This window comes from Diabrotica virgifera, chromosome 6, assembly GCF_917563875.1.
Source record: "Diabrotica virgifera virgifera chromosome 6, PGI_DIABVI_V3a".
Taxonomy (NCBI): Eukaryota; Metazoa; Arthropoda; class Insecta; order Coleoptera; family Chrysomelidae; genus Diabrotica; species Diabrotica virgifera.
This window is the reverse complement of record NC_065448.1, coordinates 165,460,110-165,484,212: the sequence shown is the minus strand read 5'-3', so window position 1 is coordinate 165,484,212 and position 24,103 is coordinate 165,460,110. Positions and strand designations below refer to the sequence as shown.

Genomic DNA, 24,103 nt, shown 5'->3' with positions numbered 1-24,103 from the left:
TTTATAAACTGCCAATTCACAAAATCTCTTTTCTCTCTAACTTACGTACATATCCATTTGATTTTAGATTTATTTATATCAATTTACGCATTTATTAATCAAATTCACAGTTGGCGCAATGATATGAACTGATTTCAATTTCGAGGCGAATCTATTCAAGTAACTTTTAGTGCATTTGAGTGACATTATTTTCCATAAGATCTGTGCGGTGTCCTTTATCACATACTTCTTATAGTAAAATTTAAAAGTTATCTGCACAATGTTTCGATTAATATCAACTAAATAGTAGTTAGATGAAATGTGTTAAATTTCACATTATTTAAAAAGAATCTCAGAAACAAATAGAACAATCAGCGCAATCATAAACCATGTTTCTACAGATCGAAACATACTTTTTGCAATCAAAATAACAATGAAAAGAAAGATACATAATATTATAGTAAAGTCAGAAAAGTAAAGATGAAGAACGAAAAGTCAATGAAAGGGAAGGAATGATAATGAAAGGAGTCGAGGAAAAATGGAAGAAAGGGAAAAAGTTTTTATAATGTAAAATATTACCATTACCATCTTTTAATTGATAATAGCAAGACGAGTTAGATCTTAAAAATTTTACTTTCATTTAATGCGCTGGAAAAGGGCTACAGGGCGTTTCTCTCCCTAAAAAAATAATGTACAAACAATTAAATATTGTATTTCATATTTTCATATTTAGTGCAGTCACTAAAGGTGGATATGAGCTATTACCTCCGATTTCGTTGAACCTCCATCGATTTGCTGGAAAATTGGTGAGTGGTTAGAGGATATATCAAGGAAAAAAGTTGACATGGTGCCAACTTGCGCTTTTACCCTGGGGGTGGGTGCCACCCCTTCTCGAGGGTGAAAATTATTTTATTAAAAATAATCCCATAATTCGATAAAGGGACAAATTCTAACGAAAATTTAATATATAAAGTTATTAAAATAAATCAAAACTTTTTAAGTTATTAAAGATCAAATAATTTAATTTTTTGTGAGACATATGCATGTTTTAATCGATTTTTCATAAATAACTCAAAAACTATAAGTTTTTACAAAAAAATTATTACCAAAATTGAAGCTAATAAAAAATGAAATAAACCCCTTACTAAAAAATCTTATAATGTTAACTGAAAGTGAGTTATAGGTAATTGAATGTGTATTTTTTTCGGCGAGTACCCAGATCTAAGTATTCAAACTTAAATAACGGGAAAATGATGCATTTTATAACATAAACTTATTAAACATTTGTCAAAGTACTTAGAAATATCTATCAAATGAGTCCTCGAAGTTGATAGCATTAAAATGTATGCTCCAAAATTTTTTCAAAATTTATCTTTTAAAATTTTTTCCAAAAAATGTTATTGTTTTTTTTAATAACTCCGTTAATTTTTAGGATATCAGGTTCGCCTAAAAACCATTTGAAAGTTAATTTCAAGTTAACCAAAGTTAATTTCAAAAGTAAACCAGTTACTTTTTTAAAAATAAAAGGTTAAATTGCCCCGGTTACATGGTTCTCGTAGCAAAATTTAAGCTTTAAACGTTTCTATCTCGGTTATTTTTTACCCTACAGAAATAATAAAAAAAGGTGAAATATTTGATACGGAAAAAAACTACAATTTGGTTATATATCATTTTTTACGTATGCTGAGTATTTTTGGAGTTATTATCAAAAGAAAATGAAAATTACGATCATTTTAAAAATTCTAATTTTTTTAAATTATACCTATTTTCAAAAATTTTCATTTTAAACCGGTCAAAATTTTTGATATCATTACTTATGATAATATGAAAAAATATTGTAAGGATTACTATAAATTTTAACTTTTGTGGAAATGGCGTATGTTTTATTTTTCACTTTTTCCTAAAAAATTCGAAAGGGTTCTCTTATTTTCATCATAACTTGCCTAATTTTAATGCTATTAACTTCTCATTCTCAATTGATAGGTAATCCGAAGTACTTTGAGAAGTGTTTAACAGGTATATTTTATAAAATGCATCGTTTTCCCGTTATTTAAATTGGAACACTTAGATTTGAGTACCTACTCGTCGAAAAAAATTTACATTCAATTACCCATAACTCACTTTGACTTACCACTAGTTTAGTTTTTTAAGTAGGAGTGTATTCAGTTTTTTATTATCTTCAATTTTGGTAATAACTTTGTTGAAAAAGCTTATAGTTTTTGAGTTATACGTGAAGAACAGCTTTAAAGCATGCATCTTTTACGAAAAAATAAAATCTTTGATCTTCAATAACTCAAAAAGCATTGATTTATATTAATAACTTTATATAACAAATTTTGCTTAGAATTTGTCCTTATATCGATTTATGGTATCATTTTTGATAAAATAATTTTCACCCCCGAGAAGGGGTGGCTTCCACCCCAGGGTAAAAGCGCAAGTTTGCATCATGTCACCTTTGTTCCTTGAGGTATCCTCTAACCACTCACCAATTTTCATGAAAATCGATGAAGGTTCAACGAAATCGGAGGTGAAAACCTTCAGTGACTCAACTAATATCATATTCACACTTTTCTGTTGAAACTGCATTTCATTAGAATATACATATTTACCTAACCGAACTACCTTTTACAATAGTCACGTTTGTTTTAAGTAAGCGCCGCACTATATTCGGGGCTAATTTCATAACGCATATTTTTTTTCGAAGCACCGACTGGTTAAGGCCCCCATTCACGTTGAGATTGGTATCGATACATGTCGCAAGTATCAGTATCGCGATACAAATCTCATAGCGTATTTGGCTGTTTCAGTATCGCTGTATCAGTATCACAACTCTCTACAACTATCTTCATAGTCTATAACTGTATCGCCATCTGTATCACTGTCGTGAAACAGATACAAATCTCATGATACATGTAGGTATCGCAACTTGTCGCGATATATAATATCGATACTGATCTCAACGTGAATGGGGCCCTTTACGCGTAGATACCTACTACATAATTTTTTGTGTTGATAGAGTTAAGCTGAACTTAAAAGCCCTCATTGCCGTTGAGATCGGTATCGATACATGTATCGCGACAAGTTGAGATACCTACATGTATCATGAGATTTGTATATGTTTTACGACAGTGATACAGACGGCGATATTAGGACCGTGCAAGTTCGGCAAAGCGACACCTTGTCGCAAATAAGCGTGTTGTTACTGCCTTCTGGTCCCAATTAATTAAAACTCTTATTTCTATTCAAATACATATATTTTTGGTTTACCATATCGATGACTAAATCATAATAACTTGTTTATAATCACGACCTATCTTAAACGTGGTTACTGCTAACTATTACAATAATCATAACAATAATAATAATGGTATCATATCATCGGGCATTTACTTATACACACACCGGCAAAATTAGCCGAACACGTTAAAAATGGGACATGTTTGATGTCTTGTATTTCATAAACCAGTGGTCCGATTTGAGTGATTATTTTAGTATGTTATAGCCTTATTATTTTAGAATATCGGTGTAATAATAATGTTGCTAGACAGGTAAATGTCATTTTATACCGGGTGTAACAAGCATACTGTGTTTTTTTCTTAAAGTTCAGAACACCCTGTGGAATATTCCAGCATATATAAAATATTAAAATTAAAACTCGATTGTAGAATTATGCTTTCTTAACATTTTCTTTTTTGATTTATTTGCTTATGTTGGAAAATAAAAAAGTTATGTGCTTTAACAACTAGCCATGTTTTTTATCAATAAATCCTCATAGTAGGGGAGAAAAGTATGCTAAATTTGCAATTTCTTGAGCGTTCTTGTGACCTGGAGTGGATTGTGAAGAGTGGGTGCTACAACCAAAAAAAGTTAAGTTAAGTTTTCCATAAAATATGGGACTCTCCATTTTTCAATTTAATTTTCCATTTCCACCAATCGTTTTTTCCGATTATAGCGCTATTTATCCATAATAGGAAAAAATGTTGTGAATAAAAGTTGCTTATTTTTACGTCAAGGATCCAAATCTGCAATAAAAATTTTAGGCTCCTATTTAATATTTTAATGTAACCCCCCACCACACATCCGTTGGCGGTCGTGTTTGGTGCCATTCGGTAGATTTTTGAAAAATATTGAATAGGTGTATTTTGCAGTTTTACGATCTGATGTTCATTTCGCAAAATATCGCAGGGTTCGTATTTATAATTTTTAATTTACCCCCACCCCTCTCCGTGGGGTGTCACGAGCCCCCACGGAGGTAGGGTGGGGGATTTAATTTAAAATCTTAAATAGGAGCCCCCAATTTTTATTGCAGATTTGGATTCTTTACGTAAAAATAAGCAACTTTTATTCGACATTCGATATTTTTTCGAATTACGGATAGATAGCGCTATAATCGGAGAAAAATGATTGTTTCAAATGGAAAATTAAATTAAAAAATGAAAAGTCCCCCACTTTATGGAAAACTTAACTTAACCTTTTTCTGATTTTAGCACATACTCTTTACAATCCAATAGGTTCCCATAACGCTCGAGTAACTGCAAATTTAGTATACTTTCCTCCCCTACTATGAGGATTTATTGATGAAGAACATGGATAGCTGTTAACGCACATAACTTTTTTATTATCTTACATAAGTAAATGAATCGAAAAGGAAAATGTTAAGCAAGCCTAAGTCTACAATCGAGTATTAACTCTAATATTTTAAATATGCTAAAATATTCCACAGGGTGTTCCAAACTTTAAGAAATAAACACAGTATGATTGGTACACCCGGTATAAAATGGTATTTACCTGTCTAGCAACAATATTATTACAACGATATTCCTAAATAATAAGGCTATAACATACTAAAAAGATCACTCAAATCGGACCACTGGTATATGAAATACGAGACATCAAACATGTCTCATTTTTAACGTGTTCGGCTAATTTTGCCGGTGTGTGTATATTAGAATGAACTTTGCAACCTCACGCGTCGGCCTTGGTCAAGGGCGGACAATTTACTTTCAATAAAACATCTTTTGTACAGGGTGATATTATAATACCACACCTCCCCGTTTTGTTAAAATTACATATTTTTAAAATGAGATTGATTGTCCATCATCGCCTTTTAGGAGATAGACCTTATATTACTTAATAGTTAAGGTCCTATATCGGCCGCTATAAGACACTTAACAAAAATCCTATTATAAACAAAAGTTCATATTGTCCCTATACTAAACTGGTATTTTATAAAAACTACAAATAATTGTTTATAAGTAATTGTCACTAAATCACGCACTATCCCTTCGTGTCTTTTAGTATTTTTTTTTCGTTTACTAATTCACTTTCGTAAAACAATGAATAAAACTTATCCTAATTTTTAATCTAGTCTGTATAATATTTTAAATCTACCTAATAATATTTCCAAATTTAACTGAACTTAATATTACCTAACCTTCTTAGTAAGAATTTAAAGTTACTTTATTAATTCCTATTTCAGTCTTTTGATTAATTACTATTCGTCCCTTCTTAATAATAAAAAAATTAATGTCTCTTGCTAGAATGAATATTAATAAATGTCTCTCATCATATTAAGTTTAAAGAAAATTTCTTTTAGGGTTCTTTTTTCTAATACTAACACTAAGGTAACTAACACTGTAAGATATTGTCTATCCTTAATTCAAACACTTCCATTATTTTCCGCGAAAATTTAACCTGAATTCATTATCTACATTTAAAATTTAAGTCATTTATAATTTACGTTACTTTAGAGATTTCAAAAAAACAATTCAAGCTTAATTCTTAAATATAATTCAATGATTAGCTACTTATTTGATAAGTATCTTCTTAATTTTGCTTGTTTTCTTGTCTTCTTTCATTTTTCCCACATATTTTAATAAAAATTCTCTTTTTTTCTCTTCTTCTTCTTGTCTGGTACTACAACTATATATTTCTTCTTTTTTCTTCATATAATAGCACTTCTACAGTGTACATATAGTTCATCTTAATATAACAATCATTTTTTATTTAATCATCAATATATCATTTCATAATATAACATCATAATTATCACTTCCTTTACTTATCCCTCAATGCCTACGTTCGACTAATCAAAGTGGCTTTACTCGAGAGAAAAGTTCCAATTCTTCTACCTATTCCATATAACAATCAGAATACTCAATACTAACCACGAAACCTCTACAATCTACCTTAATAGAAGCGGGTATAACATCGTTGGCTAGATCAAATTCTTTTACAAATTTCACAACCTCAATCCCTTGCTTTGAGGCCGTTGTTTATTCACGGATAATCATGAATAAAATAGGTACCCTTCAAAACACAGAGTGGGTCTCTAATAACCTTTCAAGCTTCTATAAATCACTTAGTACCTTAACGTGGTTACTGCTAACTATTACAATAATCATAACAATAATAATAATGGTATCATATCATCGGGCGTTTACTTATATATTAGAATGAACTTTGCAACCTCACGCGTCGGCCTTGGTCAAGGGCGGACAATTTACTTTCAATAAAACATCTTTTGTACAGGGTGATATTATAATACCACAACCTGGTTTCTACGCTCAGTAACATTATTCGCACTTTTAATTATATTGGCGAATTATATTAGTCCTGGTTACTGGATAATTGTCAAGGCCGTATAGTCCAAAAAAATAATAAGAAGAAAAAATAAGATTCAGGCAGGTTATGTTATTCAAACGTAAACAATTTTATTTAGTAAATAAAATTAGTTATTAAAATGCAGTACTGCAAGCAAAATACAATTAATTAAATTTATCTTTATATAATAATTGCACATCATATCAATATTTGTGGAGCAATATATAATTTTTCTTCTTCATTGACAGTAGATATGAAATATACGTCAATTTGACAATTTCAATTGACAATATGAATTATTTAAGAAAGTTGCAATATTTCTCCGCTATTCTCGCACGATCGTTTCTCGTATCTCCACCAAGTACTTGCATACCGCGAATAGTTGTAGACGACGAAGATGGAGAGTTGTGATACTGATACAGCGATACTGAGATAGCCAAATACACTATGAGATTTATATTATATCGCGATACTGATAATTGCGACATGTATCAATGTCGATCTCAACGTGAATGTGGGCCTGTAGGTTTGATTATTTTAATAACAATGTAAATGGTAACTGCAGAAACTGAAAGATGTTTCTCTACTTAAAACATTGAAATTGATCAACACTGTTCTAAAGAATATAATGTCAGAAGAAAGACTAATGGCGCTTGCTATGTTGTCCATCGAAAAAACTTTGGTTGGTCAAATTTCTGACTTCACCGAAAAGGTGATGGAAAAGTTGATCTTCGATAATAACAGAAAGTTTGAGTTTCATATTAAGAAATAGGCTTTTGGTAATTAGCTATTTATTTTTTGTATCTTTATTCTTATTATATTTAAAATATTTTTATTATGTAAAAGTTTGAAGCATTCTTTAGTAATACCAGACAAAACTTGACATTTATAGGTGACACACTCTTCATGTGTAACAATGTGGATCCAGTTTGGTACAGCCAAGATGGATTCCTCTTTCCAGAATGTTCAGGTAAGAATAAAATAAATATAAAGTTAGTTACTCTCATGTAATTTGTAATTTACTACAATATTTAACGACTATTATGCTGTTATCACTGTTTTGGCTTTTAGGAAAACCAAATGGAAAATATTTAATAATAATAACTTACCGAGATTTTCTTAGATTTTCTTCGTGTTGTTAAATGTTGAAGCACTATTTTCGGTGGCATTAAGGAAAATAAAGGATGGGATAAAAGAAGGGAACTTACCGAAAATATGTTGTCTGGTATCGTCAATTTGTCTCACGGAAAACACACACAAAATCAAATTAAAATTGTCAAGGTGTACTATACGTTCCGACCGTATGTATGTTAACGACTGACTGATTTAACATAAAGGACAGAAGATTATGCTTACTTAGAACTGTGTTGCCAAGACGTTCCCGAATTAAAATAAATGAAATATATATTCATATTGGCGCAAACATAGCCCCCGCCCTGAAAAACCCATTTTTCAGCCAAATCTGTATGCAATTTGTGCCGAAAACACAATAAAAAAACTAGTTCCAAATAAATACTCAAAGGACCAGGCATAAATTAATATACCAAAATTTTCAGAGTTAATTACCGTAACTCAAAAAAAATAATCGAAAAAAAAAATAAATAAATTCTAATGAAAAATACCTATAACTATATACAAAAGATATTACTGTAAATTTATTGATTCGGAAGAGGGCATAACTTCAAAACTGGTCGTGTAAATGTCCCTTTCGAAGTTTTTACAGTAACATTTCTAACAACTCCGTCTTTACCCGGATGAACCTCAGCAACAATGGCCAACGGCCAACAAAGTGTAGGTACATTGTCTACCTTTAAAATAACAACCGTTCCGATTTTAACATTAGGCAAATCTATATTCCATTTTTCTCTAGTTTGTAAGGTAGTCAAATATTCCAAACGCCACCTTTTCCAGAAATCTTGCACCATTCGATCGATTAACTGGAACCTATCTAACCGGTTTATATTTAAATCTGTTAAATCGTCGGCCGGCAAACTTCCTAACGGTGTTAAATTTAAAAAATGTGATGGAGTTAATACCGATATTTGAGATGAATCAGTTGGTCGACGACAAAGAGGTCTCGAATTTAAGATTGCCTCTATTTGAATTAATAGAGTATTTAACTCTTCATATGTTAACAACTGATCCCCTATGACCTTATAGAGATGCGACTTAGCGCTCTTTACATTACTTTCCCAAAGACCCCCGTGACTCGGACTTTGTGGACTTATAAATTTCCATTCCACACCGTTCAAATTTAATTCACATAACAGTGCATTTTGATATTCTTCCGAACTAGCAAACCGGTTAATTTCACTTAAAACCGTTTTCGCACAAACAAAAGATGATCCCTGATCAGAATACAAAACCTTGCATGGGCCCCTTCTTGCTAAAAGTCTTTTAAATGCTTGCATAAAATGTGGTGTGCTTAAAGAACTCACCAATTCTAAATGAACCGCTTTTGTGCTTAAACAAACCGCTAATAAACAATACGATTTATGAACCGCCGCATTACGTTTTTTACCTAATGTAATATTTATTGGCCCAAAATAGTCAACCCCTACGTGTAAAAAGGGTTTAGTAGCAGTAACCCTCGATACCGGTAAATCTGCCATGAGCGGTGTCAAAATTTTCGGTTTATTTCTAAAACAACGATTGCATTTAAAAACCCGATTTCTTATAAGATTTCTTGCCCCAAGAATCCAATACCTTTGACGCAATAAAGCTTCAAGCAAATATGCCCCCGTATGCATATAAATTATATGATAAAAATCAACAATCCGTTCAACTAACGTTTCTTTTCCCGGTAAAATTAGTGGATGTTTTCCCGAAAAACTAAGGGATGAATTATTAAGTCGTCCCCCCACCATAAGTAAACCGTCTTGTAAAAATGGCCGTAATTTCTTAAGCTGTGTTTTACATTGTTTGTTTTCTTTTATCATTTTTATTTCAGTTTCAAAATGTTTTAACTGAATTAACTGAATTAAATAACATTCTGCTGTTCTTAGCGCAGTAGCCGTAATTAATTTTTGCACAGGAATTAATTTTAACAACATTAAAACCCGAACCGTAATCCGTAAAATTTTATGCCAGCTAGAATGACGTTCAACCAATTCAAGTAAGGGATGAATTTTTTCACCCTGCTTCTCCTCCTCAATAACCAAAACCTTAACCTCCGAAATATCCGATTCTAATATTGAAGAAGGCCAGTCCGATTCCCGTAATTTTATCCAACTAGGACCTTGTAACCAAAGTTCATGATTTATTAATTGTGAGGGTGTCAACCCTCTTGACAAGCAGTCCGCGGGATTATTTTTACCTTCAATATGTTGCCATGAAATATTAGGAAGGTTTTCTTTAATTTGCTGCACTCGATTAGCTACAAAAATATCTTTGGTATTTGCCGAAGTTAACCAACTCACCACCGTGGTCGAATCAGAATACGCAACTAGTTGTGAAATATGAGTAAGTTTGCTATAATTTTCAAATATTAATTTCAGCAAAGATGATAACAACAAAGCCGCGCATAATTCTAGCTTCGGAATGGTCATGGTTTTTTTTAAAGGTGCACATCTCGATTTTGCAGCAACCAGTCTCACACTCACTTCACCGCTAGAATTTACAACCCTTAAATAAACTACCCCACCGTAACCGTCTTGACTTGCATCCGCAAACCCCAAAATCATAATCGGAACATCCCTCATGGCTCCTACATGTCTAGGGACCTCAAATTTTGAAAAATCTTGCCATTCATTGCATACCTTTTCCCATGATTTTTTAATCGTATCCGGGGGTGAGTCATCCCGACCCAATTTTAGTTGCCATAACTCCCTGATCATTAACTTTAAATGCAAAATAAATGGAGCAATCAGACCAATAGGATCATAACATTTTGCAGTAAGAGATAAAATCTTACGTTTTGTACAATTTTTATCGGGGGTGGTTAACCTATAGTTCAAAACATCCCTCTGCGGATCCCATTGCATCCCTAAAACTTTAGTCTCCGATTTAAATGTAACCGAATTTTTAAACGTTTTTCCAGCGGAATCTCTGATAACAAATTGTCCAAATTAGTCGACCATTTAACTAAGTCAAAACAACCACCTTTGAAGAGATTTACCGATTGATTATATAATTCTTTAGCTTCAATTTCGTCCGGAACACTCGTTAAAAAATCATCCATATATAGCCCCGAAGAAATATATTTTTTAGCTAAAGGATAATCTTTGCCATCTTCATTTATCAATTGCTGAACCGTCCGTAGCGCTAAAAAAGGTGACGACCTTAAACCGAACGCAACCACCGTAAATTCATACGTTTTTATTTCCTCGTTTGGATCAAATCTCCATAATATTCTTTGAAACCGCCAGTGATCTTGTACTAATTTTATTTGTAAAAACATCTTTTTTAAATCCGAACTCAATGCTACTGGAAAAAGCCGAAAATTTATTAATAAAGTGCATATGTCCGCCTGCAGTTTAGGTCCGCTATGCAATAAATCATTCAAAGAGACATCACTGTCTGAAGGGCAAGATGCATCCAATACGATACGTATAGGTGTACTTAAACTCTCTAATTTTATTACAGGGTGATGACTAATATAATAGGATAAGTCACAATCTTCTTTTTCCAATAAATTTAAGTATCCTTGATCCAAAAAATCCTGCATAATTTTATTGTAATCCGCACGCAAGCTGTCCGATTTTGTTAACCGTTTTTCCAAGGTTTTTAACCGATTTTCCGCCGAAACCCTTGAATTTCCCAAATTTTTTGGTGAACTTTTAAAAGGTAATGCAACAGTAAACCGGCCCGATATATCCCTGGAAACCGTGGTTTTATAAATATTTTCACATTCTATAGCGTCTAAATCCGGAATTTCCCGTTTTGGAACCTGCTCTAATTCCCAAAATTTTGTCAAAATTTGTTCAATCGATGTTTCTTCCCTTAAAGTGAGCAAATTTATGGGAGTGGAATATTCCGTATCCACCTGACCCATAATAACATACCCGAACGTTGTTTCTAAAGCCGCCCCTAAACCTGAAGAACTCAAAATCTGATTACCGCCGAAAAGAATAGGAAAAAACTGCGCACCGATTATGCCATCGATTGATTTAGGTTCAAAAAACTTATCGTCCGCTAATTGTAAATTTTTAAATTCCGATAAAGTTTGCAAATTTAATTTCGTTTTTGGCAATTTATCTGTAATATGATCAATAACTAAAGCTTGAACATCGTATTTTTTAGTCTGATCAAAACGCGAAGCGATAATAATGTCCGTTACTCCCCTTACCGACTGAGAGTTTTGTCCCAAACCTTGTACCCAAGAATTAATTTTTGTATATCTAAGACCTAGTTTTTTACAACATTCCGTGGTCAAAAGATTACACTGACTACCGTTGTCCAAAATAAACCGCGCCGTTGCATTTTGTAAAGGACTATTTAACACACATACCGTTACCGTTGCTAATAGAACCGTTTTTTCCTGATTTCTACTCAAAAAACTAGAATTTTGAAACGCACAATTAACTGAACCCGAATTGTGGTTATTGGAACCCGTTTCTGGAATACCGACACCAGAATTTGGTTGATTATTTTGATTATTTTCTTTCGCGCCCCTTATTTCCGGTTTTCCTGCGCATAAAAGAAAATGATGATTCTTGGCACACTGGGCACACGGTCTTTTTAAGCACTGTCTTACACCATGTGACTGGGAAAAACACAGAAAGCATAAATTATTATTTTTTACCAAATCGTACCTTTGTGTAGGATTCATAGCCTTAAATTTATCACACCTACCCAAAAAATGTGACGATTTTTTACATAAAACACAAAAAGGCATTCTGTTATTGTTTTTATTCTCATGCTGGCTTACAAAAAATGATTTCGAATTTTTATTTTTATGATAGCCACCGGAGCTAGCCTCTTGTGAGTCACTATTATGCAAAATTTTTGTTTGATCCTTAACAAATTTAATTAAATCCGTGTAAGTAGGAATAACCGTTCCGCGCATGTGATTTTCAAAAGATTTTACCGTTTCCCTGTCCAGTTTTGAAAGTGCATGATAAAGTAAAATAAAATCCGTTAAATCCGGGACATCCAACTTTTTTAAGGCATTAACCGAGGCGTCAAAGATTTCTAAAAAACTGTTTAGATTTTTTTCAGATTCCGATTGCAAGGATTTAAAATTAAAAATTTGTTGTAAATAAGTGTTTGCTAACAACCTTTTATTATGATATTTTTCTAAAAGTGCTTTCCATAACGTGTCATAATTATCCCCAGAAGTAGCTATTCCCGCACAAATACTAAGGGCCGATCCCTTTAAATGTGAAACCAAAAGCCGAGCCTTATCTGCATCCGTCAGCTGGAAATTATCGTATACCAATGGTTTGTAAATCGAATAAAAAGTTTCCCATTCCTTTGTTTCCCCGTGGAAATCTGGAATAGTGATTTTTGGCAAAAGACTGTGTACATTACACTGTTGTTGTGTACTTTGCTGTAAAGTTGGATTTACAATATTGGTGCTTGGTTTTAATTTTGTATAAGCCGCCCTTGCTTCACAACACATTTCGTTAATAACAGACATCACCTGAAAATCTGGTTTATAGTTTTCATCAACGTCAAACCCGACTGCGTTGATTTCATCCAAAATTTCGAGAATTTCTGTCCTTGTCGAATCCATCGACTGATACAAGTTTGTGAATTTTTTAATGGTGTTATCCGTAGTTAAGTTTTTCGATAAGTCATATAAAGTCTGAATGATTGTATAAAGCGTTTCTTTTTTAGCCGTTAATATTTTAAATTGCCTTTCGTAAGTAGTCATTGTTACTGAAATCAATCCGCAAAATCAGAAAAAAAAACAAAGTCTACTTTAAGAAAACTGTAGCATATAACAAACCAGGTCTGAGTACAAATTTTGAATAAAATTAATTAATTATAGAGATTTGTTAAAAAACAAGCCTTCCGGGCAGTTATTATGCAAACTCTTTATTTTGTTTAGAACCGTGAATCAAATTTAGTATTTGTTTACAAAATAATTTTTATTCATACATCCGAATTTTTCCGTAACCGATTGAGTCGAAAAATATTCACGTTTGACAACACCGCAAATATTTAAAAACCTAACTTCTTTCACGCCCGAAGCCCAAGTTGTTCCGAGAAACAAAAACGATACAAATACAAAAATCAGCAAAAAGTTATCACAGAGTTTTTTTTTCCGATACGTGCCGACATTAAATTTGACCGAACAATTTGTTTCTAAATAAGAATATTATTATTTAATAATACAAAACTAAGCAAAGCAAACTGTAAACCTACGCTGAATATCCAAGCTCGAAATTGACCAATTATGTTTTGGCTTTTAGGAAAACCAAATGGAAAATATTTAATAATAATAACTTACCGAGATTTTCTTAGATTTTCTTCGTGTTGTTAAATGTTGAAGCACTATTTTCGGTGGCATTAAGGAAAATAAAGGATGGGATAAAAGAAGGGAACTTACCGAAAATATGTTGTCTGGTATCGTCAATTTGTCTCACGGAAAACACACACAAAATCAAATTAAAATTGTCAAGGTGTACTATACGTTCCGACCGTATGTATGTTAACGACTGACTGATTTAACATAAAGGACAGAAGATTATGCTTACTTAGAACTGTGTTGCCAAGACGTTCCCGAATTAAAATAAATGAAATATATATTCATATTGGCGCAAACAATCACCATTAAAATGTGAAAATCTTGAATTATCCATGTATGTCTGTCTGTCCGTCCGTAAACACAACTTCTCCGTTATTAGGACAGATAGAGTGCCAAATGAGATGCCAAATGAAAGCTTATAACCCAAAGATGGTATTAATAGTGAGAAATTTTGCCTTAAACTTCCGGTCCCAGAGCTGCAACCGGAGGTACTATTTTAAAGTCGCCGAAATAGTACACGAGATATATTATTCAACGCGCTTTAGAAAGATAAGAACAAATATATACTTCCGGTTTCATCCCTGTCTGTTCGTCAGTCTATCTGTCCATGAATAAAATTCCCCCTTATTAGAACAGATAGAATAACAAAGGAGTTCATAGAATAATTCATAGTTTATATAATCTTCTTCTTTAAGTACCGTGCCCAAATTGTAGGCATGGGTAGTCTGCTGATAAACCAGTCCATTGACGAAGGTTTCGGAGCCAAAATATTACTTCCTACCAATTCCTCTTTTTCCGTCGATCTTTCCGTAGAGTTCAAATCCACAAGGAAGAATTTCCTGTAGCTGGCTGTATACCATTAATTACAAAAATTTAAGAAAAATCTTCTGCGTAAAAGGTATATTTATTTTAAAAACCCCAAAATAGGGGCTACAAATACAATACAGAACGTTTTCGCTCTAAAGAGAGCATCATCAGTGTTCTTTGCTAGCTCTAAAACCTTTTTTTTTGTGGCTTAGCATCTAGAGCTAGCAAAGAACATTGATGATGCTCTCTTTAGAGCGAAAACGTTCTGTATTGTATTTATAGCCCCTTTTTGGGGTTTTTAAAATAATATACCTTTTAAGCAGAAGATTTTTCTTAAATTTTTCCGTTGAGTTTTAACTGAAGTATCCTGTATCTGCTACCTCTCATTATATGCTCCAGATATTCAAGTTTTCTCTTTTTTACCATGTTCATTAAGTCACCTTGGCCTTGGCCTACTCTGTTTAAGACCTTCTGGCCTTCTCTGTTTGAAATGCGTTGAACCCAAAATATTCTGAGCATTCTACGATATGACCACATCTCGAAGGCTTCTAATTTATTCATCATGTTAACCTTGATGTTAACCATGATCCAGGTTTCACATCCATATAGTAATACAGGATACACATAACAGTTTAGGAACTTGATTCTTAGTTGTAAATTCAGCTGGGAATTGCTCAGAAGAGATCTAAGTTTCATAAATGTCCTTCTTACAATTTCTATACGAGTTTTAATTTCTTCATCCGGATTTAGCGTCTCGTTTAGCAAACATCCTAGGTATTTAAATTGATAACCTTTGATATCGGTTCATTACTGAAAATTAGTTGCATAGGGCCGACGTTTTGTGTACTAACCATGAGTAACTTAGTCTTTGTTGTATTTATGCTAAGTCCGTTATTTCTTGCACTACACTAGAGCATTCTCTAGTGACTCGATCTATAAGATATTGAAGATCTTCGATACTTTCAGCCATGATCGCGGTGTCATCTGCATATCTGATGCTGTTAATAGTTTCTCCCCCGATTCGAACTCCACATTTCCCTTCCAAAGCTTCGTTAAAAATTATTTCTGAGTAAACGTTAAACAAAGTTGAAGATAACACACAACCTTGTCTGACACCTATTTGAATACAAATTTTGTCTTTTTCTTTGCCGTCTACCAGAATAGAAGCTTCTTGATTCCAATATATGTAGATGTTGTAAAAGAATCAGATCTTTATCATATACTTTATCATATACTATATTTAAACAGCCTATCATGTTGAACCCTATCAAACGCCTTCTCAAAATCTATATAATCTATCTATCTATCTTTTTATAATCTATATCTATATAATAAAGATCTTTAAAATATTTTAGTAACCGAAATTCCTGACGAAATACAGACTGGTGAAATAACCATAACAGAAGATGGAAGCTGCAGTGATCTACAAGATATAGTAACAGTAAGTAGTGAAGATTATTTACATTTCTAGAAATAATACGTAATTTTTAGGTAAAGGAAGAAGCCACATATTATCTAAATACAGAATTTTGTACTGATAATTGCACTCTGAACACAGAACTAGAGTGTACTAATGAGATAGAAAAACTGGAAGAGAATGACAAAAAGAATCTATCGAAAAGAGACATTGCAAGCAGTGTAACAAAGCGTCCTAGACGGTGGAAACATAAAAAGAGGGTTAATGTAAAGTTTCGTTTGAAACATAAATACAAAAATACTACTCATCCCCTTAAACATAGAAAATTTCAACTAAAAAGTGGTCGACAAGCGTCTCTCCATTACAAGACAAAAATTTCCTGTCCTCTTGGTTTTGTACAGAGAGTTAAACGATGTGGTAGGTGGAACTTGAGAACGTTGTATAGTTGAAGTAAGAAATATAGTAGATGATCAGATTTGTAGGTTTGGATAGTTCTTCTTTAATATATAGTGCGGCATATATACCTACATGATGTATATCCGACTGATAGATTGATAAATGCTCTCTTTGGCGGTACATATACTAAAATTATAACGATTCTTCTTTCAGTATTTGTAACCAGATCTTGCTTCTTAGTCATATTGTGCCACTCCTATCGGAGATTGGAAATCATCATTCAAGAGCTCATTCGTGGTGCAGCCAAACCACCCTTTGGCTTTTTTGTTTTATGTTTTTATCGATGTCTGTATATTTTCTGTATGTGTACTGGTACTGTACTGGTGTCATCCACACCTTGTGTTTCTTTGTAATCTTGATCAGGTGTTTCTTACTCGTTGTTCTTATTAAAGTCATTTATATGATTAAGTGTTTCCTCTTGTTGTCTGTGTTGTAAATTTGGGTTTCCGGTCCACCGAGATTTTCATTTATTCCTTCTTGTATTGTGTGTCATAGCAGGGTCGGATTTAAGGGGGGCAGGCTGGGCAGCTGCCCTGGGCCCCCACATTCCGCCCCCCCCCCCAAAGCCCCAAACTTAAAAAAATCAGCACATTATTCACATAGAATAATTTTTGTCAATCAATTAACTGTAATATTTCGTTATATGGAAGGTTTCTCTCCTATTAAAAATGTGTTTTTGGCAAATTACGGTCATAAAACAGAAGATATATTTAATTTTTTAATGACATTCTTACAAGATGGTATCGATTTGAAAAGCTGCAGGGGACAGTCCTGCGACAATGCGTCAGTTATGAGTGGAAAATACAATGGTATTCAACTAAAATTTAGATAACATAATATCTTGGCGTTGTAGATTCCATGTGTCGCCCACTCTCTAAATTTAGTTGCTAAAGCTGCAGCTAAGTGTTGTCCTACTGCCATAGAATCCTTTGATTTCTTGGAAGGACTGTATGAACCCTATGTATTTTTCACTTTCTCTACATATAGATATATATACACCGGTATTTTAGGCGTCAACGCCCTTCCGGTAGGGATTTATGAGGGAGTGTCACCGAGCCGCAAGCCCTTATCCCTTGCCTTACTGCTCTCTCATAGGCCGATCAGATGCCCGCATATTCCAGTCTAAGCGCCAGATTCATATTTAAATAGAATTTTATACTGACGCGTTAGCCTTTTTTGTTTTTCCGATGGCCTGGCCACAGTCTGGCTGGGCTTGAACTCACATACCTCACGTCGAAGTGAAGTGTGGGTCAGCCGCTAGTCGCACTGAGCTATCCGACCTCTACATATAGATACAACTTGTTAATCGAATGTTTAAAAACGTCTTTAAGCGAGAGCAACGCCGACCATGGAAGAAATATTATTGTTTCTAAAAAAGAATAAATACTACTAGATGGTCGTCTAGAAGTGATGCCGCAAAAGAACTAGTTAAAGGTTATAATCAGATTAAAGGAGTATTATCCAAAATTTCGAAAGACGATGGGCAACAATTTGAAACTCGTAGCGATACAAATGGTTTGTATAATCGAGTGTGTTTACTGAAAACAGGAATATTTGCAATATTTTGGAATGAAATCTTAGAGAGGACAAACAGCACAAGTCGTATTCTCCAAGATCCAAATATTGACCTTAATTCAGGAGTGGCGGCACTTAAATCAATTAAAAAATTTATATTCTTTTAAGGAATATTTCAGAGACTGAAATGACAACATCAGAGAAATTTAGGACTCCAAATTTTATAGCTATTATAGATCACTTCATTTCCTTTTCAAATCATAGGCTTTCGGCATATGAACCCATTCATTCCAATTTTGGATTTTTACATTATTTGGAAAATTTAACTCCCAATGAAATTGAAGCTCACTCACTGAAGCTTGCCGAAAATTATAGCAATGATTTAGATGAAAAACTAGGTGTCGAACTAGGACAATTTGTAGAATTTTTTAATTCATTTAAAGAGGAAATCGGCTCATCAAATATAAGTAAAGAACTTCAAAAATGTACCGACGGTAGAGAAAGAGAAAAATGTGAATGATACGGTTCCAAACGTTGTAGTGACACTTCGTTTATATTTAGTTCTGATGGACACTGATGGTAACTAACTGCAGTGGAGAGAGATCATTTTAAAAATTTTAGTTAATTAAAAATCGACTTCGGTCTATGATAGGCCAAGAGCGTTTGAACCATCTTTTTATAATGAGCATTGAACACAATGCCTTAAAGCAACTAGACACGCCCGACATAATCAAGGAATTTTCAGTTAAAAAATCTCGAAAAGTAGCCGGACTTTAACCATACCATAGTCATAACAACAATTTGTTTAATGGTATGAGATAGGGCCCCACACCAATTCTGCCCAGGGGCCCTCACTGCCTTAAATCCGGCTCTGTGTCATAGGTGTTCGTTTTTAAGCTGGTTCAAATCTAATGAAACTCATACATAAGTTCATCATCAAGGCTATTCATTCCGGATGGAAATTTTGCCGCTCTTAGCTTGCCACCTCACCAGGCCCCTCGCCGCGATGCTCGATGCGATGCGATATGTTCTACCATGGAGAGTATGCAATTTGTGGCGATGTGCTCGGAAAGGTGCCGAGCATCGCATCGAGCATCGCGAAGAGGTGCCTGGCAAGGTGCGATGCTTCACTATATGTATTTGTACACTTAATTAGAGCTTACTGATTCGTTTTGATTGCTGTGAATCACCTCGCAATCATAAATAATCAATAACCAAAAATTTGCTGTGGCACGGACACGGACTGGGGAGTTGTTGTTCAATAGTCACTAATTGGTGCATGAGATCGACATTTTTTACTCACAGCTTGGGCTAAAATTAAAATTTCTGCTCTCCCTCCTTACTGAATAATTTTACATCAATGGTGCCATTTATGAACAAAAAATCGACAATTTTTAAGTTGTAACATTGTTTAATAGTTGATGGTGTGATATATCTACTGCTTAAAACATTATAAAACCACGACTTTAATATTATTTTTGTACTATCCCTTTGCACTTTAAAGAATTTCTGTTGTAGTACACTGTCCAAAAGGAACATTTCACAATGAAACCCGAGGTATTTGTCAAGGTTGTCCATTTGGTCGATACAATGAAAAAGTGGGACAGATTTCCTGTTCTTTTTGCCCTGAACACCATTCTACTGGCAGGATTCGGTCGAAAAAAATTCAAGATTGTAAAGGTAAAAGTCAACTAAATACAATAATATTTTAATATAACTCTAATACTTTTATTTCTAGAGATGTGCCCTCCAGGTACACATGCGAGGAAAAAACTACAGAGAATGTACAGGCGTTTTCACAATATTACTATTGAGAAAACTACTTTGAAACCATTTTGTATATCATGTGAAATAGGTGAGTATGTATTTTAGTTAGATATTGTAGCAAAACAATGAATCACCGGCCGCAAGTAGCACCTCGAGACGTAAGCCGAGAAAATTCTGGCGGAAGCACGATATACGTGGAATCGACGCGCGGTATATGTGGAAGGTCACACCATAGCTAGGTGGCGAAGTCTGGAATGATCGAGTATAACGTTATTTGGTATTTAATGGGAGCGCGTTTTTATTTGAGTTTAGTGTATAATATAAATTCGTCTGTAACTTGTATAAATAAATTCGTATAAACGAACCGAGAGAATTATTTTAACCGTAATTACGTTATAATATATTACAATGAACCGTTTTCTTTGCAGTTTTCGTCTACTGTGTTTTCAATATTTTGTTCCGACGCTTTGGTTAGTTTTTTTTAACATTGTAGGTGTTTTATGAGTAACGAGGAGTTAGCCCGGTGCCTCAACCCCCAACCTGGAGGGCCAGGGATCTTACATCGGGGTATCCTACTCCTATGCGAGTTGCTTCCACTAAAACTAGAGAAACTCACCTACCCTGCCTGTTGGTCCGCGGGTGGTTTTTTTATTTCCCATCTACCCATCAGCTAATGCAGGTGAGGTGTTCCCCAATCCACCACCTGGGGATGCGCACTCTAGGGGTTACAGACTCCTCCGGCCATGTAAAGAGAATGCAAGATGGCAGGATTCCTAAACAGATTTTGACGTGAACACCACAAGGGAGAAGGAAAAGAGGAAGGCCGAGAAGAAGCTTGAGGAAGGGAATTGAAAAAGAGGACTAGAGAAAAGAGAATTCCCTCCAGGTCCATGGTTAAATAGAGAAGATTGGCGGTTCGGAGTCGGAAAGTGTCCGAGAACGCTGGCATAATTTCAGATATCTTGTACTAACTAGTTTGCCAGTTTTGTCGACCATTTTTACTATTTTTTTATTCAACCTCCTTATTTTACAGTCCTAATATTGTTTAAAAAACAAACTATTGTTACTTTTTTTATTTATTTCCACTTAAAAATGTTATATGCATTAAAAAAACAAGAAAATGAATAAGACCAGAAGAGAATACACGAAAAAAGTTCAGAAACTAAATATAACAAGTATAAGGAAGCAAGAGTATACCAGTGTTATAAAAAGTAGCGGATCTACAGGTCCAAAATTAAAGAAAACAATAATTGTTGAAACCGAAACCTAAGACAGACCAATTCAACCCAATAAACACGCTAGTTAGGAAAATCAACGAAACTTAATGCATATAAGGTATTTATGTAATATGTAGATTGGGTTTATCTTTTTATATCTTTTGGTTTGTATTTAATTGGAATTTCCCCTCCCCCCACCAACTTAAAAATGTTTTGATCTGCCACTGGTACAAAAGAATCAGTAGAGAGAAAATAAATTTAGATATTAGGAAAAAAAGAGTATCACAGAGAACACTCGCAGAATAAAAATGAAGTGGATTGTAACCACACACTATAAGAAACTTAAAAACGTTTAGAGAAGGTAATGTAATAATTTACCTTTTTTATATTTACAATTTGCTTCAACCACAAAGGGTTATAGCAATGAACTGTATTGACATCAAATTACAAAGTTTATATTAAATTTGGTTAATAAGTCCTATAGTACGTAAAAAATTGAGAGTCTTATATGAATTATTTTCATTTAAACAATCTTTAAATGTAGTTGGTAACTGTTGATGTTGTTGTTCTATAATGTAGAGGGGACAGTCTATTATTATATGTTGCACTGTTAGGTCACTATCACACACATAACACATTGGAGGGGCTTCCTTCTTTAATATAAAGTCGTGGGTGATCTTCGTATGACCAAGTCGCAATCTGGACATAAGCACTTGGTGTCTTCTCTTAGTAGGATGTTTCGACGGCAATACGCTTTGTTTGATTGTTCTTAATGTAGAGCTTGATTTGTTCCAATTTGTTTGCCATTTTGTCATGATCTTGTTCTTAAAATATTGCTTTAGATCAGTATGAACGCAAGTAGTTATGATTCGTATCGGATTCTCACTCGCATTTTTTGCTAATGTATCAGCTTTATCATTTCCACTTATCTCGCAATGTGAAGGTACCCAGAGGAACTAAACAAATCTTTGATTTTGTTGGCATATCAAGAGTTCCGCCTTAATTAAAAGCAGGACAGGATGTTTGGGGTATACTTGCTTTAAGGCTGTTAATGCACTTAGGGAATCGCTAATGATTATTGAGAATTTGATGTCATGTGTGTTAACAAACGTTAATGACTAGAGGATAGCAAAGAGTTCAGCTGAGAATATGGAGGTTTGGGGAGGGAGCTGGTAGGAACTGTTATAGTTATCTGTTGTGAAAGCCTCTCGTACTCCATTTGCAGATCTGGATGCATCGGTAAAAATATGGATGTGATCATTAAAACCATTTAATATCTCTAATAATTTCCGACTTCTAAATGGGTGTAATACCCATTTAGGTTCCATTGCAGTATACAGTTGAATGTTGTATTAAATGTTAGCAGAGGCGTCGCTGATGTAATCACTGTGATCAGTAGAGAAAGAGCATATATCGATGGCATAGGGCACAATTGTGGTAAGTGCAAAAACTAACATTTTACAGTACAGCCATTTGAAAGTTATAGGTATGTACTTACCACTTTGTACCACTATGTACTTTTCTTATATTGTACATACCCCATTTGACAGGTATATACTACAAGCTTCTAAATGAAATTAAATAACAAATATCAAGGAAAAAATTGTTTATTTCGCAAAAAGAATGAATACAAATATTTATTTATCATCAGAAGTATCATAATATTAGAACAGTGAAGAGAAACCATTTGTGGTAAGGGCACATACAACATTTGGCTTCTTTAATTTTTCTTATATTTAGCAGTTACCACATTATGTCAACTTGTATTTCTTACACGTTTCATTATTTGCTTACCACATTTGTGCACAATAAACTTTGGGTCAAAATAATGTACTATGTGTACTTATCAATTTTCTAAAAAAGTTGTACTTACCACATTTGTGCACTATACCATCGATATGCTGTTTATTAATTTTAGTTTTTAATCTTGTACAGCGACTTTTCAGATACTTGGGAGTTAATGCTGGATGGATTTTAGTAAAAAAATTGAGTAGTCCTTCGATATCTTCTCTATACGTTTTAGCAATGCTGAGAGGATCAGCAGAGCCGTGTGCGTTTTCGAAGAAATCAATTAATTCTTCCTGGGTTAAATATCCGTTGTCAGAATTATCTTGGAAAAAAGAACTAGTGCATTTAATAAGATCTTCTGCTAAATTCCTATTATGTTCAGGAACAATTTTTGCTTTCTTAGATTTACGGAGAGGTTCTTTAAATGGGTTCTGGTCTACTGATGTTGGAGGAGACGTTATTTCTGATACCGTTCGTTTAGAAGATTGAGAGTCAGAGGATGTAGGAGGTTGATTTTGGCTGTGATTATTCATTTCATCTGGCTGGATAGGTGTTTGGGATTTGGATCTAATAGAAAAGTATTGGTTGTTTCTTTTGATTGTGAACTGGTAGATTGTTGCGAAGATTGTGAAGGATGGATAGTTGGCTGAGCATCTGTTATGTTGGGGTGGCAATTTTGAATATAATTTGGTTGAGAAGTAGGTGATGAATTTTCGATAGATGTTTGAGTGTTTGTATTTTTTGTGCACTGAGAGGCTAGATGAGCTAGTTGTTTGCAAATGTAGCATGACTGTTTTTCAAGTGAAAAATAAATTCGATAATTGATTTGTTCATAGTTAATTAATATAGACTCAGAAATATTTTCCAGATTTTTAGGAGAAATGTAAGTATAGCGTCGGAAACTCAAGATATGCTTAAATAAAGAGTTAGTTGTTCCTATTATTAGAAAATCCAATGGAGTTATTTGATGAATTCCAATATTTTGTAGTTCAATCTCTATAATTTAACTTGAAATGACGATTTTATATATATTTTTTCATCTCATCATCCAGCCTCAAAAGTCCTCTGCTCACTTGGTTCACCTTGGTTCTTCTCCTGGTCCCTTCGTTTTTTTGCGGAGATCAGTCTCGCAGAATTATT

At 33.8% G+C, this 24,103-nt stretch overlaps 1 protein-coding gene across 2 annotated transcripts in view; it reads left to right on the top strand.

Moving 5' to 3' along the window:
* LOC114334799 (sushi, von Willebrand factor type A, EGF and pentraxin domain-containing protein 1-like) overlaps nt 1–24,103 on the top strand; it is a 204,172-nt gene that overhangs the window by 84,971 nt on the left and 95,098 nt on the right. For both annotated transcript variants that reach the window (XM_028284892.2, XM_028284891.2), the window contains exons 14-18: nt 7,475–7,552; nt 16,159–16,244; nt 16,295–16,637; nt 19,710–19,871; nt 19,930–20,046. In XM_028284892.2, the coding sequence (XP_028140693.1) occupies nt 7,475–7,552; nt 16,159–16,244; nt 16,295–16,637; nt 19,710–19,871; nt 19,930–20,046 (786 nt within the window). The remainder of the gene's footprint in view (nt 1–7,474; nt 7,553–16,158; nt 16,245–16,294; nt 16,638–19,709; nt 19,872–19,929; nt 20,047–24,103) is intronic.